The following is a 15,807-nucleotide window of genomic DNA, read 5'->3' as shown; positions in this document are numbered from 1 at the left end:
TTTTCCTTCACCGAGACTGGTTAGACCTTTTTTGGGCAAGGCGATAAGTTCGCGTTTCGATGCCACTCTTCCTCTTTCGCAAAAGTACCGTGACTGGGTGAACTTCGTGTCAGCGTTTCTTTTTGTGGATCGCACCGATTTTCGGGATTTTCACGAAGTCTCCTGTGCCCGTCAGAAGAGTTGCGTGGTTCTCCGTTTCGTGCTGGATAGCGTACCTTTTGGAACCCCAACTCAATCGGAATTTCCGGATCTTGGGAGTCACGGACTTTTTTTGGCTTTTCGTCGCCCCAAAAAAAAAGACCTCACGCCGACTGAGTAAGTCACAGTTTTCCCGTCGTACGTTACCTAATGGCGTTCTCTTCTTTCTATGAAAGGGTCTTTTAAGCGGATCTCTTACGAGGACCTTTTGCCGGACCCGTTCCAGCGGATTCGTCGAGTTTCCTGTTTTTCTGGCCTTCTTTTTTTATCTCTACCGGAATCAGCAGCGGCCTCAACGGCAGCAGGACCGCCGAGCCGCGAACCCCACAGGACGCCGAAGGACGACGCAGGAGGCTCAGGTCAGATCGTTCCCGAATATCATATCGCGCCTACAGGAACAGAGCCTCCAGTTTGCTCGTGCCGGGTATCTCCTCTCTCGAGGCCGCAGCCGTTTTTCGGCAAGGAGATAACGTCTCTTCTTTTGTTTTACTGTCTCTCTCTCTTGTGTCGCGTGTTTTATCTTGTGTGTGTGTGTAATTTGGAATTCAAACCTTTTTTGACAATATTATTTGTAAATCCGACGCCGGTAACTTAAGAGTTGCGTTTTAATTCGATACTTACCGTTTGTTTTGCGGTCGCACCGAGCTTGTACAAGTATCGTCGGCGGCTCGGGGGAATTTCATCTTTAGTTTTAATTTATTTTGTGCGTTACCGGTCAGGACCGTTCCTTGATTTTTTTTTTGTTTGCTGCAATCGAACATCGAACAGTAATTTTATTTTTTTTTTACCAACAATCAATTGTACACATTATTTTTTTTTAATGTTCACTTATTGTAAATATTTATTGTACCAGAGGATCTAATTTGATTAAATTTGTTAACTGGGACACGTGTGTTTCTTTTCGGGTATCGGCCCCGGAGTATCGTCGGATCCGGATACTCCCGAAGCATCAGTGCCGGAGGATCCTGGCGCCCTTATCTTCTTGTCTTTCGGGTCTGGCTAATTCGTTCGCTTACCCCGCCCAAGACTGAGCTACCGGCAACAATTGCCAACCGCCGACCCAAAGTAGAAAAATACCGTGGCAATATACAGTTTTAAACTAATTTCAAATGACTAATGCCATAAAAGTGCTGTTGCAAATGCAAAGTGGTTTTTTTGCAACTTGAATCAACTTTATATAACGAGCGATCAAATTAATTTGCAATCAAGTTATCCATGAATCCGAAATCGTATCTATTTCGTTACTTGAACTCCACGCTCCAATAAACACAGTGCGAAACACACGTTAAATCTCGACATATCAATCGTAAAGAGATACGGGTTCAAATCCATGAATGACTCGATTACAAATTCATTTGATCGCTCGATAGTTGAAATTTTGGCGTTCCTAGTATTTGTAATACTCGTACCTATACAATACATACTTAGTATTGTATGAAATTATTATATGTACCTATAAAACATATTAACAAAGTTTAACATTTTTAGGATGGCAAACAAAATCACGTCAGTTTTCCAGAATTTCAACAAAATGGTACTGCCAAACAATTTTCACATGGTAAGTTAACCTACATCACTGTAGTTGTAGACCCCAACTAGTACATAGGTTACATTTCTTCTTCCATTAGATTACATAAGTGAGGTTTTACATGAAGACGATACTGAACCAAAATCTAATAAGGAGGACTGGGATAGTCCGATTACCTTTACAGCGAAGTCGTCTCGTGAGTATTCGGATGTACATTGTTAGGTTAATATAACAGATCTCAGTGGAAGAAATGCTCGAGTGGCTGGTTGTTCTAACTCTGCTTTAAACGGCTGTACTGAAGAAAAAGCATGCATATTGTTTTATATTACGGTTCTATAGAGTTTGTTCTCATTTCAATTTCAAGCTTATTCTTCAGTGTTAACTTGCTTTCAAGTATTTTGCCATTTTATATCTTAGCTGCATTTACTAACAAAAGTACCTAACCTTATAAGAAAATTAGATTATGCATCTAAGATAAATAGGACACCTCGCATACAATTTTTCAATTGAAAAATTGGTCGTGGGTTCTTAAAGGTATCAGACCGCTTCAGTATATAAAGCGGTTTAGAAGCTCGTGTCGTTTTGCTAATTTTAACGAGCTTCATTATTTTAGCAAGCACGGAAACGGATCTCAGTGGAAGTTTTGCTAGTCAATTAGTTCCTTTGATGGGAACGAAAAATAAAAAGCCGACGGCAGCTGAGGGTTGTCTCCCTTGGCGAGGAGAACCTTCTAATGTTGATGGTACGATTTCAGTAGTACCGCTTGCTTAGTTAAATTATGATTCACTATCACATAAAAATATTTGGTATTTGGTTAATATCTCTTACAAAAAATCGTAACCTATACTCTCAAAATGATACCAAATATTTATTTTAGTATATAGGACTCTTTTAGAATAGATTTAAAATCTAACATTATTATGCACAAAATAAAAACAAAATTATTATTACTATCCGGGATTAATAGGTAGATACATCTGCAAACTTCTAAATACCTTCACATGGAAATACTAGTATGTATATTAATTAGGTATTCAACGACAGAATAATGGTGGTGATTACTCACGAGAATGAAGAAAAATTAACGTATTCTAATCGCATAATCGAATAATTGCGACACGAGCAGTTGCTATTTTTCTTTTAATCGACCTATTTACACGTAAAAAACACTTTCATTACTAGATCGAGGTTAATAAGTCGTCATAAAAATATGACCCTGTTGCATTTAAAATTTAAGATTCAAAAGTTGACGGTTTAGAAATACAAATTTATGTGTTCGCGGATTTTTGCCCGAAGTCAAAGACATACATTTTGTTCTTTACTTTACACTCGCACTGTGTAAAGAATGTCTTATTTAATAGGAGAATCTCCTTCTCAACAAAATACACCAAACCTTTATATTAATACGTATTTCGCCAACGATGTTACAATATTAGAACGATGCAGAAAATAAATATTATTAACTAACGAAACCTAGAACACTCTTACCCATACTCCTACTGTAATATGTATAATATATTGACTATACATACTCGTATATAATGAGATGATTTGTTAAAATTGTAACTAAAGTTAATTGCTAGATTGCTAGATATCAAATATTTTGCAGCAACCACTTTGCATAGCGGAAGCACAAGCAGACAATTATTATTAATTATTGCTCAGTTATTATATTTTTCTAACAATACCTTTTATATGTATTTAATTATTGATGAAAGGTATAAATAATTATTCCATTTTCGTTTCGTCAATATAAACAATTGATAAATATTAGTTAATTTATCATTCTGATCAACTTTTGAACTTGCATTACTACAGCACTAATTCTATCACTTTTGCTATTGTTTTATGCCCAACAGCTTCAGATATCTCTTTAACTGATGTATTTCTTACATCAACACCATTTGCATGATACGCTTTGCTTCATTATTGTGTTCAATAAAAGGAGTGTTTACATCCTTGTGCTTGATCATGTTGACAATTTTGGGAAACACTCTTTTTGCATATTTTTTCACGATTCCAAGCACTGTATTATATGTTTAGTTACAGATGAGAGTATTTTCTCAGATACAGGGAAACGCATGTCAAGAGGTTCCATAGATGGTATGTAGACTTGTTTGATAATTTTGTACTTTTTGCATTGCATGGTCTGTATATTACTTTAATATGATTGCAACTGATGCACATATTTGCTTGCATTATTCTCCACATTATTTAAATTATTCTTACAAGAATTTTAAAAAGTATTTCAGTTATTGCAAATCACAAAAATACATAAAACAACTTGGTTACCATGAATACATTAATTATGTAAAATGTTATTATTATCAAACTTCTTATAAGTTTAGACGGAAATTAAAACGTTTCACAACCCGAAATAACAATAAATTGAATTTTATTTCATTCATTCATTTCAATTTACGACTTTACGAATAAAAAATTAACAATTGTGCATAAACTATCTGAATTCTACAATTTTTTACTCGGGGTGATGTTTTAAATTACACATCCAGCCAACTATGACACTTTTGATAAGACAAATTCACGCAAAACGTAGAGAATAACTTACCTAATTGTAATTACAGTAGAAACTCCATAATTCGTCACTCGCTAATTCGTCATGTTCTGTAATTCATCACCTTAATTATTACGGCTTTTTTTAGAATTAATACGAAAACAAAATAATATGTATCTAGTATGCATTTTATAAAATTCTCCTTTCAAACCTCATAGAATAACGAAAAAGATTATTTGGTGATGACAATTTACACTAACATTGTTTTTTTTTTTAATATACAATAGTTGCTGGATATTGAATCTTTTTTTGTTCGACACTGTTAGAATCTGAGAATTTTTTCCTGCGTGAACGGATTTTGATAAATGGAAAACTTGTCAAAACGAAAGGAAAAGTTTAAACAGAAACTGTTAATTAAATTATTTTAACAAATGTTTAAAGTGACCAGCCTCTTGTTCCAAACAATATGCCAAACGATTGTAAATCTTTAAGACTTTTTAATGGCATTAATGGCAATTGTTTTATCACAGGTTGCTTGGATATGTTGTAATTGCTTGTAATGCATTGACATGATTTTTTTAAAACTGAACATAGTGTTGATGTTCAGCGGAATAAAATGCTCACTGTATGTATCCAATCAATACGTCATTTTTCGACAAAAAGTCATAGCCGGCTAGATGTGAAATTCCAAATTCCCATTATTTAATGAAATTATATAATTTATGTTCGTGCTAAGAAAGCTTGGACAAAGAGAAATTAAAATAATGTGATATGATTACTACATTATAAGTATGTATAAGTATACATTTGTATATTTTTCTGTATACATTTAGGTGGAGATTTAATGCGCGTCACAACTCCTACAGCAACGGAAACAATGCTGCCTTGGAAACGTGACGAAGAAGAAGGTTCTGTACCATTACAACAGTCGGAATTCCCTGCGTGGGCATCGAACAAAGAATACTTAGCTTACAACTCCCCCTCGGCTACATTTTTAGGTAAAAGTTTATTTTGACACAGAGTCTAGGGTAGTTATCAGAATTGTTGATGCAATTTTTATCACAACTGAACATCATGTCAATCTTAAGTTGGATAAAAAATGTATATCTACATTATCCATTCATTGCGAACATTAAAACTTTTCAAATTTGGAATTAGAGTAACTATCTACATATATGATTGTATCTACAACATGCTCTTTTTCATCCAATGATATGATATGTATTTTAAACTAATTATGTAAAATTATTGCTAAATAAGGGTTTATTATGTTATATTCAAAGCAACTGTAATAATAGGTACTCTTCATATATTATAAAAAACCACAAACCACTTAAATTTAGGTACTTAAAGATTTTTTTAGCATCTCTATATTTTAAAAAAGATGGATGTTGTGAATCTAAAAAATGTATGTACCTATATTATTAGACCTAAGGTCAATTTGACGTGTTTACATTATGTTGTAAAAGCGAAATATATATAAGTATATTATGATACAAGTTTATAAGGAAGCCTTTAAAGCACGCGAGACGAGTTTAAGGGCACGACGCGTAGCGGAGTGCTTTTAACGTCGCAAGTGCTTTAAAGGCCCTTATAAACGTGTATCATACGCTATTTTTTATTATACCTGCACTACAATCTGAAAATTATAACAAAAAAAGTAAATGAAAATACCTTTTCCGATGTAATCTATGTCATTAATCGTTGGTATAGAAATGGTGAATTGTTGTTCTTTCGTTGCTATCATAAATCGTGTATCAATATCTATTTATTATTGTTCAAAATGTAGGTGAATTTGTTGTTACCTAAGCAACCCTTAAAGCTTTAGTGTTTTAAAGGCCCCTTTTCGCACGCATTTTAGTGTCAAAACCAGGGATTATGATTCAGGTATAATAAAAAAACATTTTATTTAATACGTTTTTTAATATAAAATAATCAGAGCATGTTATCGAAGATAAATTAGATGAAAATCCGATATTGACGTGTATATCAATATATTTGCATAGATGAAGCAGAATGTCAAGTAATTTAATACATTATTACAAAATCTTCACGTTTAAAGACTATAGACATATTTGTCTGTGTATAGATGCCCTTTAATCGGTAAAACTTTGACAATTAAGCAAACGATAATACATATTTAATGTCGTAAAATTTTGGAAACATGTCCTTCTGGATTAAGTGAAATATGATATAGTTGCAAATTATGGAAAGATAGACAGCATAATGGACATGCTGTTAACTCGTAGGAACAACTGTTTTTATTAATACAATATTTTTTCTTCAAACGTCCGTAAATTATGACATTATCCTGCTGCATTGATAATGCTAAAGTGTCACTTCATTGTCATGGCATCTAACGAGCTGACGAGCGGCACATAAAGTTATTATCTCCGCTGAGAGCGGCAGATAAAGTTATTATCTCCGCTGAGGGCGTCCGTGAAGTTATTATCTCCGCTGATGAGTGGCAGTAAAGTAAACTAGCTAAATCATTTGAAATTCCTACCTGGTTTCTTTTAACATGTCTTAAATAATTTGTTATGAAGGTTTGAAGAAAACATAGTATATGTTATTTGGAGCAAAAATGGTTTTATGTGCTTTGGCTGGTTTGTCTGCCTCACTGCGTTCGGCAGCCAATCTACCAGCCGCAGCACATAAAACTTCATTTTTGCTCCTCATAACATAATATACTATTTCACGTGACACAATTCATTTCAGTAAAAAAATAATGATTTACCGACTTTGTGTCTACATATTTGCAACCTCTTTACTTTCATTATAATTTTTTAGATAACAGAATTATCACGTGAAATAAAGATTAACAGGTACTTGACGTTATCAAAACTAAAAGAATTCCAGTTTTTATCTTTACTATAGTTACTATGTTGAACATGTATTTAAATTAAATAAATTAAACAAGTTTTATTACGCGGGTTGTATAAACTTAAACGCCACAAAGAAATTTGTTTCTAACACTACGATTTTTGCGTGTGTCTGATTGAAAATAACGTATTTACGAATTACGCTTAATTTGACAGCTATTTTTAAAACAAGGTACCACCCAACTTAAATATTCTTGCCCGACACTAAACAAATCCTTGATTCGTTTGCAATTCTGTCATTTTTCTTTTAAGCGGATTTTTACATGATTTGTAAAAAAAATAAGAATAAAATAAATACAGCTAGTCTTCGGTTAATACGGTAGATGCATCTAGTGAAAATGTCGCATTAAGCGAAAATCTATTTCCCAGAAGAATACAGCGTGAGATCTGTTGCTGAAGCCAGTTCTACACAATACGTATGTATAGGCACATAGAAATTGTTTTCACTTTTGTTATTACTTCAACTCATAAGACGACTTTAATCCTTCGTAATCTATGTACCGAATAGATAATTACGCGCGCACAGCAGATAGATTAAGGCTACGATGGAATGTCACTGAACGAGTACACTCAAGACGCAGATACTCGGAATCAGTTCCTTAACCTAGGTCTTTCGCACACTATGCTTCAGAAATCTTCCAAAAAACATTCGCCTTTTTGAACATTCTGAAAATAATAAAATCTGGTTTACACAACATCATTACTCCAATTTCGATGTGAAAAATTAGAAATAGTGAAAATAAATCACCAGTAATTCCACTGACACTTTGGCAAGCGCCTGGACAAGCGCCATCTATTCACAAAGGCTACACGACAAATCAAACATAATGTTCGTCTAAAAAAAAAATATTGTACCTACACACTTCGATGCGAGAAGACGTATTCGGCATATTCGGGCAAATGAAGTACTCGCTCCTTCGTCGCTCATGCCTCAAATAATGTCTTCTCGCACACGACTCTATTCGTAAATAACTCTTACTGGATCTATAACGAGACAATAGTTGGCAAAGAAAGAGTGTACAGTCGATGGACAAATAAAACTGGGACAAAAATGACAATCATATAAGTCAAAATTTACAAATTTGCATCGTTTAATTACGGATTTATCACAAATAGGTTAACTTTGGTATGACATATTATATAGACACTGACAAATAGGTATATTGACAATTCAATGGTCTGGTTTACATAGATTAAATTTTAAGTGTCCCAGTTTTATTTGTCCACCGACCGTACCTACTCATTTATTTTTCAAATGAAAACAGATTTTGTACAGTTGCGGAATAAAATTTCGGGCACTATTTTTCTGTCACTTCAACAATATCTCTGTAAAGCACCTTCTACTGTCATCATGACTGACATTCAAAAATTACACTTTTCTGTCAGTCGCCCAATCAATTATGAATTTTGATATTTCAGTTAGTTGCACTGAGTGTAATTAAATCATCGCTTTGATATGTTGCCTACCTGTTATTATGCCACAAATGACAATTTTTGAATGCCAAAAAGACAAAAACATGACAAGAGTAAAAAATAAGGTTATTAACGTAAAGATCGTTTTAGAGTTTATATCATGACATTGACAATACTGCCCGAAATTTTAATTCCGTAACTGTACCTACAGACCTAGGTTTTTTATTTGCACCAACCTCAGTGTTCTCTGTGTGTGTTTAGTGTTTAGATACAAGGGTTATTATTTGAACTATTTGGGATGCACAGATCGATATGCGCAAATTATCTCTGTGTAAGCCCAGCACAACATCATCTTGACATTCTCTAACGCTTCAAACAGGTGTTTTCTAGTAAGCACGCTTACTCTAAAAATTAATAAGTTCCACAATATCTGATTTTTCAATGTCAAAAAATAGTTCGACTGTAGTACCTAGTACCTAGGAGTACATGGTACTAACGCGTATTTAAAAGTGAAGATTACCTGTAACAAAAAAAACCTACAGACATTAATTGTCATCATTCTGAAGTACAGTAAACTATGTAAACTAAATTTAACTTTAGGAGGCCTAGAAAACCCCCGATCGTCAGTGATTGGTCTGTTTCGAAGAGAAAGTTTCGGATCTGAGCATCTAAGTAGTACAGAATCGACACCACAAAAAGAACGACGTGGTTCATTGGGCCGGAATGCTGTTCTCTTGATCGAAGATGGAGAAAGTGATCCCTTGGGAGTTCTTCAAAAAACCGGTACAATACCGCCACTCCCTCAACCTCCTCAGACCCCAGGACAACGGAGGCAAGCCCGTCGAGGTTCCATGCTGGAACTTAGCGGGTGTGTTAACAATGATGAAGTTTCTCATATGTGACACTTGTACAAAATACAATGTAAGAAATGAAACACCTAATATTGTGAGTGTAATTTAATGTCTCATTATTCTAAAAAACTAACACGCAGATACACTGGCACCTTTCAGTAATTTAGCTTTATTCGAATACTCTTATATTAATACACAACACTGCATATTAAACGGAAATATACATTTTTGAAATAAAGTAAAATGATGTACCTTTATTTTTAGCACAATTTTAGAAGTTACACTGTAAGTAGGTACATTTTATCTTTGTGGTAGACACTCTGCTTTAATAGGTAGCCAGAAAAATTGGATTGTTTCAGATATAATTTTTAAAACATGCAGTGAAACAATTTATTTAGATAGGTATACATACAGGGTGGAACAAAAGTATCAAATATTAGCTGTAACTTTTTAATTTGACAATTTATGAAAAAATGTTTACTATAAAAGTTAATTGGTGTATTATCCTGCATCATCTGGTCTTTCTAGTTTGTTCCTATCTTCTTTTGTTTCGCTGCTATGGCAACCAACTTTGGTTTTTTAAATAGCACCCATACATTTTTTGTGTGATTTTCAAACAAGCGTATCTTTCTGTATTCATAAATACAGTTTTGCCATTATGGGGAAAAAGAATAAAATTTAAAAAAAACAAAGGTGATAAAATTAACTTATTAAGTAATAAAATGCAATATCAAGAATGTTGACAATTTTTGTTGAACGTCATGCATCATAATAAACCAAATAATTTTTATATTAAACATTTTTTCATAATTTTTCAAATTAAAAAGTTACAGCGATTATTTGATACTTTTGTTCCACTCGGTATACCGAGTATGACGTTCAACAAAAATTGTCAACATTCTTGATATTGCATTTTATTACTTAATAAGTTAATTTTATCACCATTTTTTAAATTTTATTCTTTTTCCCCATAATGGCAAAACTGTATTTATGAATACAGAAAGATACGCTTGTTTGAAAATCACACAAAAAATGTATGGGTGCTGTTTAAAAAACCAAAGTTGGTTGCCATAGCAGCGAAACAAAAGAAGATAGGAACAAACTAGAAAGACCAGATGATGCAAGATAATACACCAATCAACTTTTATATTAAACATTTTTTCATAAATTGTCAAATTAAAAAGTTACAGCCAATATTTGATACTTTTGTTCCACCCTGTATATATGCCGTTCACGATTATTTTAAACACACAGGAGGCCGCGATATTTTTTTGTTAGATTGGCGTCAGGTCCTGTCATATGACGTTTCGTTTTGAAACATTCGCATTGTTGCCAATTCCGTAATTAATTTAGTTAATAAGCATTTACCCAGAACTGCCCTACAAATATGTATGTTTCATTTCAATTACAATTTTAGGATTATTGTTCCTAATGCGTTCAATTACATATTTAAAAAATGTAACAACTTGGGAGCGGTGTTCGGTTGAATTATAACCTAAAATAGATTTATTAAGACAAATCACAATACTGCCAACTAAAATGTCAGATTTTCATAGATAGTCCGAATTTGAAATAATCGTGAATGGTTTATACAGTTATTATAAAAAATGAATGTTTAAACGTTTAAAAATGAAATAATACAGTTAAATTTTAATTTTATACACAACATCATTAATTATGTATAATCTGTTTCAAAATCAAAAATCCACCACCTGTTGAATTATGTCGGCAGAAAAAAAGAAATCCCTAGAAAAAGTTTAATTTTTTTGGGTTGGCTCAACCTCCCGGTAAAATTTGACATTGAATTACGACATTGAACTATTTATTTACGAAACACAAAATAATTATTATGTACAAAAAGGTTTTAGCTATCATATCATACTTTTTGAGTAAAATAATAAAATGAGAATAAAAAACACGATGAACTACGACCAAAACGATTGTCCAACAGTTTTCTCTCATAACCCCACTTTTTTCTGACACTTGCAGACACACTAAAAACAAAAGTCGGCGACGTTGTCGGTTGTATTTTCGAGGTAGAATGCACTGTTGGTGGATTTTTGATTTTGAAACAGATTATACCATTATTGACCTTGACAAAAAAAATCCAAGTTACAGTTGCTACAGTCTACTAAAAGAAATAAATAATAGCATAGTTTCTTATAATCTTATTTAACAATGTTTATATATTTTATTTAAATACGTATCTATTAACATACTGCTTATTCCAGTTTATCATCGACCACATTGAGTAAATTCTGCATAATTTCATTTAGGAAAGTTGCACTTTGTTAATAATAATAATTACAGCTATTAATATTATGCCATTTATAACGTCCGAGAGGATTTAAATCGCTAATATTCGATTTACATTCAAAGTTTTATCGTATCATCGACGATGACGATGCTACATCGAATCAACAATTTTGTCGATTATACAAAAAAACGTCATGTTGTGACCTTGTTTGGAATTGAAGGAAAGAGTGGAAATCGCCAACATAGAATATTTCAGCCACAAAGATGAAAAACAATATTCATTTGAGAGCTTCACGAAATAAACGAGCTAGAGCGTTTCCACAGCACCTTGAACTCTGCCACTCACAAAACAGACGATATTCTCTTTTTGACTACTCTGTCAGCGACTACACTATTTGCTGCCTCTAAAATATTGTGTTATAAAATTTTGTATCTAGCTTGTTATTGGTTTATATCGAACGTATTATGAGCTCGTAATTAATGCATTCTGAGTAACTAATGTATTGTTGTATTGTAATATTCTGTTCTTGATAATTATCAATAAATATTTAACATAAAGAGATCATAATAGTTGATGATACGATAAAATAATGGGTGTTTTAATTTACATGTGAAATTTTCCGTTCATCATTAAAATTAAATTTTTTTGGAAACGTATTTAAAAGATATGACAAATATTTATTTTATATTTAACTTTAGCTTAGCTTAGTTGCTACTAAGTGCATAAAAATTCTGCGCAGACATTAGTAAGTCCATTAAGGATACATCTATCGGTGTAACTTTGTATTATTAATATATTTGGTAACTCTTTTCTTGATAAAGTTCAAAACTAGAATTTGAATATTTGATAATAAGAATGATATTATATACTTACTTGGAAACCAATGTATGCTTGTAAGTGTGTGCGTATATCAAAATGATGTTGCGTTGATATTTGACAAGCAAATTTTTCGTAGGTCAATAACTCGAGACACTATTCCAGAAGAAAATTTTGACAACTCACTTCGAAGGCCATCATGGTTTGCTCAATCACGGCTTACTCCTCGAGCAAGTATTTCAAGGCAACAAACCTTGGGGAGAACACTTATAGGCAACGTATCAACCCCATCAACAAGTCCCTCTGAAAGTTCAGCAGATGAAGATGTAGACTGTTTAATGAAAGCCGGATTTTGAAGCAGTGATGGACGATCAAAAATACTTGTACATACCGATTTCTTGAATTGAATTTTTAAGGAACTAAAATTAATACAGAGGAACTTACTTTTTTTGAGAATTAGTGCATAAAACTGTACAAAGTATCAATATTAAGCAACTAGGTAATTTTCTTTAGATTTTAAATTAAACATAACGTTGGACAAGCATTTGTAGTAATTTTTATTCCACTAACTAGTGAATTAATTTATACGTTTGCATCATTTCACTGCTTCTAACAATTTTGTATAATACAAAAAATCTAAACATCAAAATTTATTTTGGTACTTAACAACATTATAAACCTACATAATTATTTTTGTGCAAGAAGCAACAAGTGTTCAATTAAATTGTTCTATTGTTCATCAAGTTGGCTATGACTGTATTTTTTAAGAGACAATTTGATGGACTTTTCAATTGAACACATGTTATATTTGGATTATAATTCATTTTTTACAAGTTGACTACCGCAATGTTATGCAATGTTACAAATTCAAAGCTGTGCCCTCACATTTGTGTGTCCCATGTGTCGCAACGGAACACATGCCGTCTTAAAATTAAATATCCAGCACAAATATTTCGGTTATAACTATACTGTGTGGAAACTACTTATGGAATAAATTTCAATAATTTCAAAACTAATGACATTTGTCGAAAACACTGAAACAGGTCAATTTTTATTTCTCATAATGTTTATTTTAAGTTACTTCACTTGTTCATGACGTCATCCATTTTTGACGTATGACGTTGCCCTCATTTTTTTAACTATAATGCAATAATTTTTGTTTCAGTGTTTGATATATGTTGTTCACGTTGATTTGACAATTTCAAGGTCAAATAATTTAATTTTTTGACTCTGTAATTATGTTTTGTAAATAGTGGCATGCAGGTAAACACCGTTCATGTTGGAGCCAAAAAATTAAATAATTTGACCTTGAAATGTTTAACTCAACGTGAGCAAGGTTTAATACCTACTCTTAACAGCCTTTGTAACAAATCTTACATGATATCTTTCGGTATATAATTATATTTATTTTTTAGCAACACGATATTGTTTCTTTTCGTCACAGATACACATTATGAAAAACAACTTATAACTCCCTTGAGATTTTTCAAATTTTTTCGCTCTCCATGAGAACCAAACTATAGCAACCACATATTCACACAATCTTCCCTGCAAAACATTTATAAGAAAGTTTTAACTTTTAAGTACAGACACTAAAAAATAAAATATTGTATGCACCACGGACCACGGGAGATATTCATATTTTTCCCCTCGGTTTATGACCACGTCAACCACAGCGAAAAATCATATTCATATCTCCCCTAATGCATAAATATCTATTATATTATTTAAAAAATGCCTATGATGTCACAGCTCTGAAAGAGATGACATCATAAATAGGTGTAGTAACTTGAAACCAGCGCACTCTAAGATTTTAAGTCAACCTGTTTTAGCGAGCGTTTTACAAAAATATCATTCGTTTTGAAATTACTGAATAATTTATTCCATAAGTAGTTTTGTATATTGTGATGAGTGGACAAAAACGTGGAGTTATGATTATCACGTACTTTTTTTGTCTGTCATCATTACTATCTAAAATATATTAATCGTCCAATTAAATGATAACCGGGCTGATAAAGTTTAAATTACTAAGATACTAGCGTTACAATAATGATGACTAACAAAGCAACAATTCAGTTGTTTAAGTGATCATATTCAGTCATTGGTTACTTGGTTAGGCATCAAAAGCTCTTGCACTACCTAAATCTTCTACTCAATCGTAGTCAATCGAAAATAATGGTAGTTTAAAAAAAAGTAAAATAGAAATATTTTATGATGAAGTATTATTTATCTGGTTTATTAGGAATTTTTAGACGAAACATACACCGATTAGACTTAAAAATATTCTGAAAAATTCGTAGAAAATGTAGAAAGCGTAGGCAAATTGATATAAACATGAATGTTTTTATCTGACGATGAAAAATATAACATTTGAGTAGGATTATAAATTATTGATTGTGCCTCATAATGACCTATTAGAATAATAATAATGAGCATTATTAAGCATTAAATTGACCACATTTTTGCAAACTGATTTCAACAGTATGTTGGCAACAATATTCTGCGTTAAAAATGCTTGTACATATATTCTTGTAGAAAAATATTTTTTTAGCTGACAATACTTGTAGAAATTTAATTGTATAAGTCATTAACTTATTGTAAAATTCATAAATGTTAAAGTTGAAACTAATAAATTGTAATTGATTAATATATGACTTTTTACTTGTATTTTGTAAGTATAGAAATAACTAGACAAATTCATCCAATAACGATTAAATCGTTATACATATACTGTGTCAAATACAACTACCCTCAAAATTTAATTATATACCATTTATTTTTAGAAATTTAAATGATACAGTTATAAATTATAATACATAGCACCGTAAATAATTATTAGAAAGTAACTTAATTTTATAGCGCGAAATGATTTTGTGTGCAACCGTACGCGAAATGAGCACTTCGCGTGCCTAGAGCAGGCCGCGAAATTGAATTTCGCAGCCGTTGCCTTGACGACGGCCGTAAAAGTAAAAGTCATGTCAATATTTATTTATTATCACAATTACAACATATCTATCTCTATATTTGCGGAGTGATCTTACAAAATCTGGATTGGATACAGTTAAAGTTTGATTTATGCCAGTTTTTGTGTCAGGAACGGTCGCTATTAGTACAGAATTTTCATCCGGTTTGAAGTTCCCGCCAATTTCAAATGGAGTGGTCGCCTCATGAATGACGAGTCGGTAAAAAAGATCTCCATTATCGATCTAGAACAGACACGTATGAATTAGGTTAATTTTTCACCGGCCAAAAAGGGAAATATCTAGTAACTAGTAACATATCCTGAATCCTGAATGGCATCAACAGACATTTTGGTTTATTTGTCTCTTCGCACGGCATCTGATATT

The 15,807-nt window shown here is 32.4% G+C and overlaps 1 protein-coding gene across 9 annotated transcripts in view; it reads left to right on the top strand.

Annotated features, from left to right (window-relative positions):
- LOC138122994 (Na(+)/H(+) exchanger protein 2-like) overlaps positions 1-15,109 on the top strand; it is a 115,918-nt gene extending 100,809 nt beyond the window's left edge. For 2 of the 9 annotated variants that reach the window (XM_069037456.1, XM_069037462.1), the window contains exons 10-16: positions 1,687-1,756; positions 1,827-1,922; positions 2,340-2,468; positions 3,770-3,829; positions 5,075-5,239; positions 9,137-9,404; positions 12,600-15,109. In XM_069037456.1, coding sequence (XP_068893557.1) covers positions 1,687-1,756; positions 1,827-1,922; positions 2,340-2,468; positions 3,770-3,829; positions 5,075-5,239; positions 9,137-9,404; positions 12,600-12,816 — 1,005 coding nt within the window. In that variant the 3' untranslated portion in view covers positions 12,817-15,109. Of the gene's footprint in view, positions 1-1,686; positions 1,757-1,826; positions 1,923-2,339; positions 2,469-3,769; positions 3,830-5,074; positions 5,240-9,136; positions 9,482-12,599 lie in introns of all 9 variants that reach the window. The other 7 variants (XM_069037472.1, XM_069037525.1, XM_069037499.1 and 4 more) reach the window with 6 other exon arrangements.
- The last annotated feature ends 698 nt before the right edge of the window (positions 15,110-15,807 follow it).

Source organism: Tenebrio molitor, chromosome 1, assembly GCF_963966145.1.
Source record: "Tenebrio molitor chromosome 1, icTenMoli1.1, whole genome shotgun sequence".
NCBI lineage: Eukaryota > Metazoa > Arthropoda > Insecta > Coleoptera > Tenebrionidae > Tenebrio > Tenebrio molitor.
This window is presented reverse-complemented; position numbering and strand designations above follow the sequence as displayed.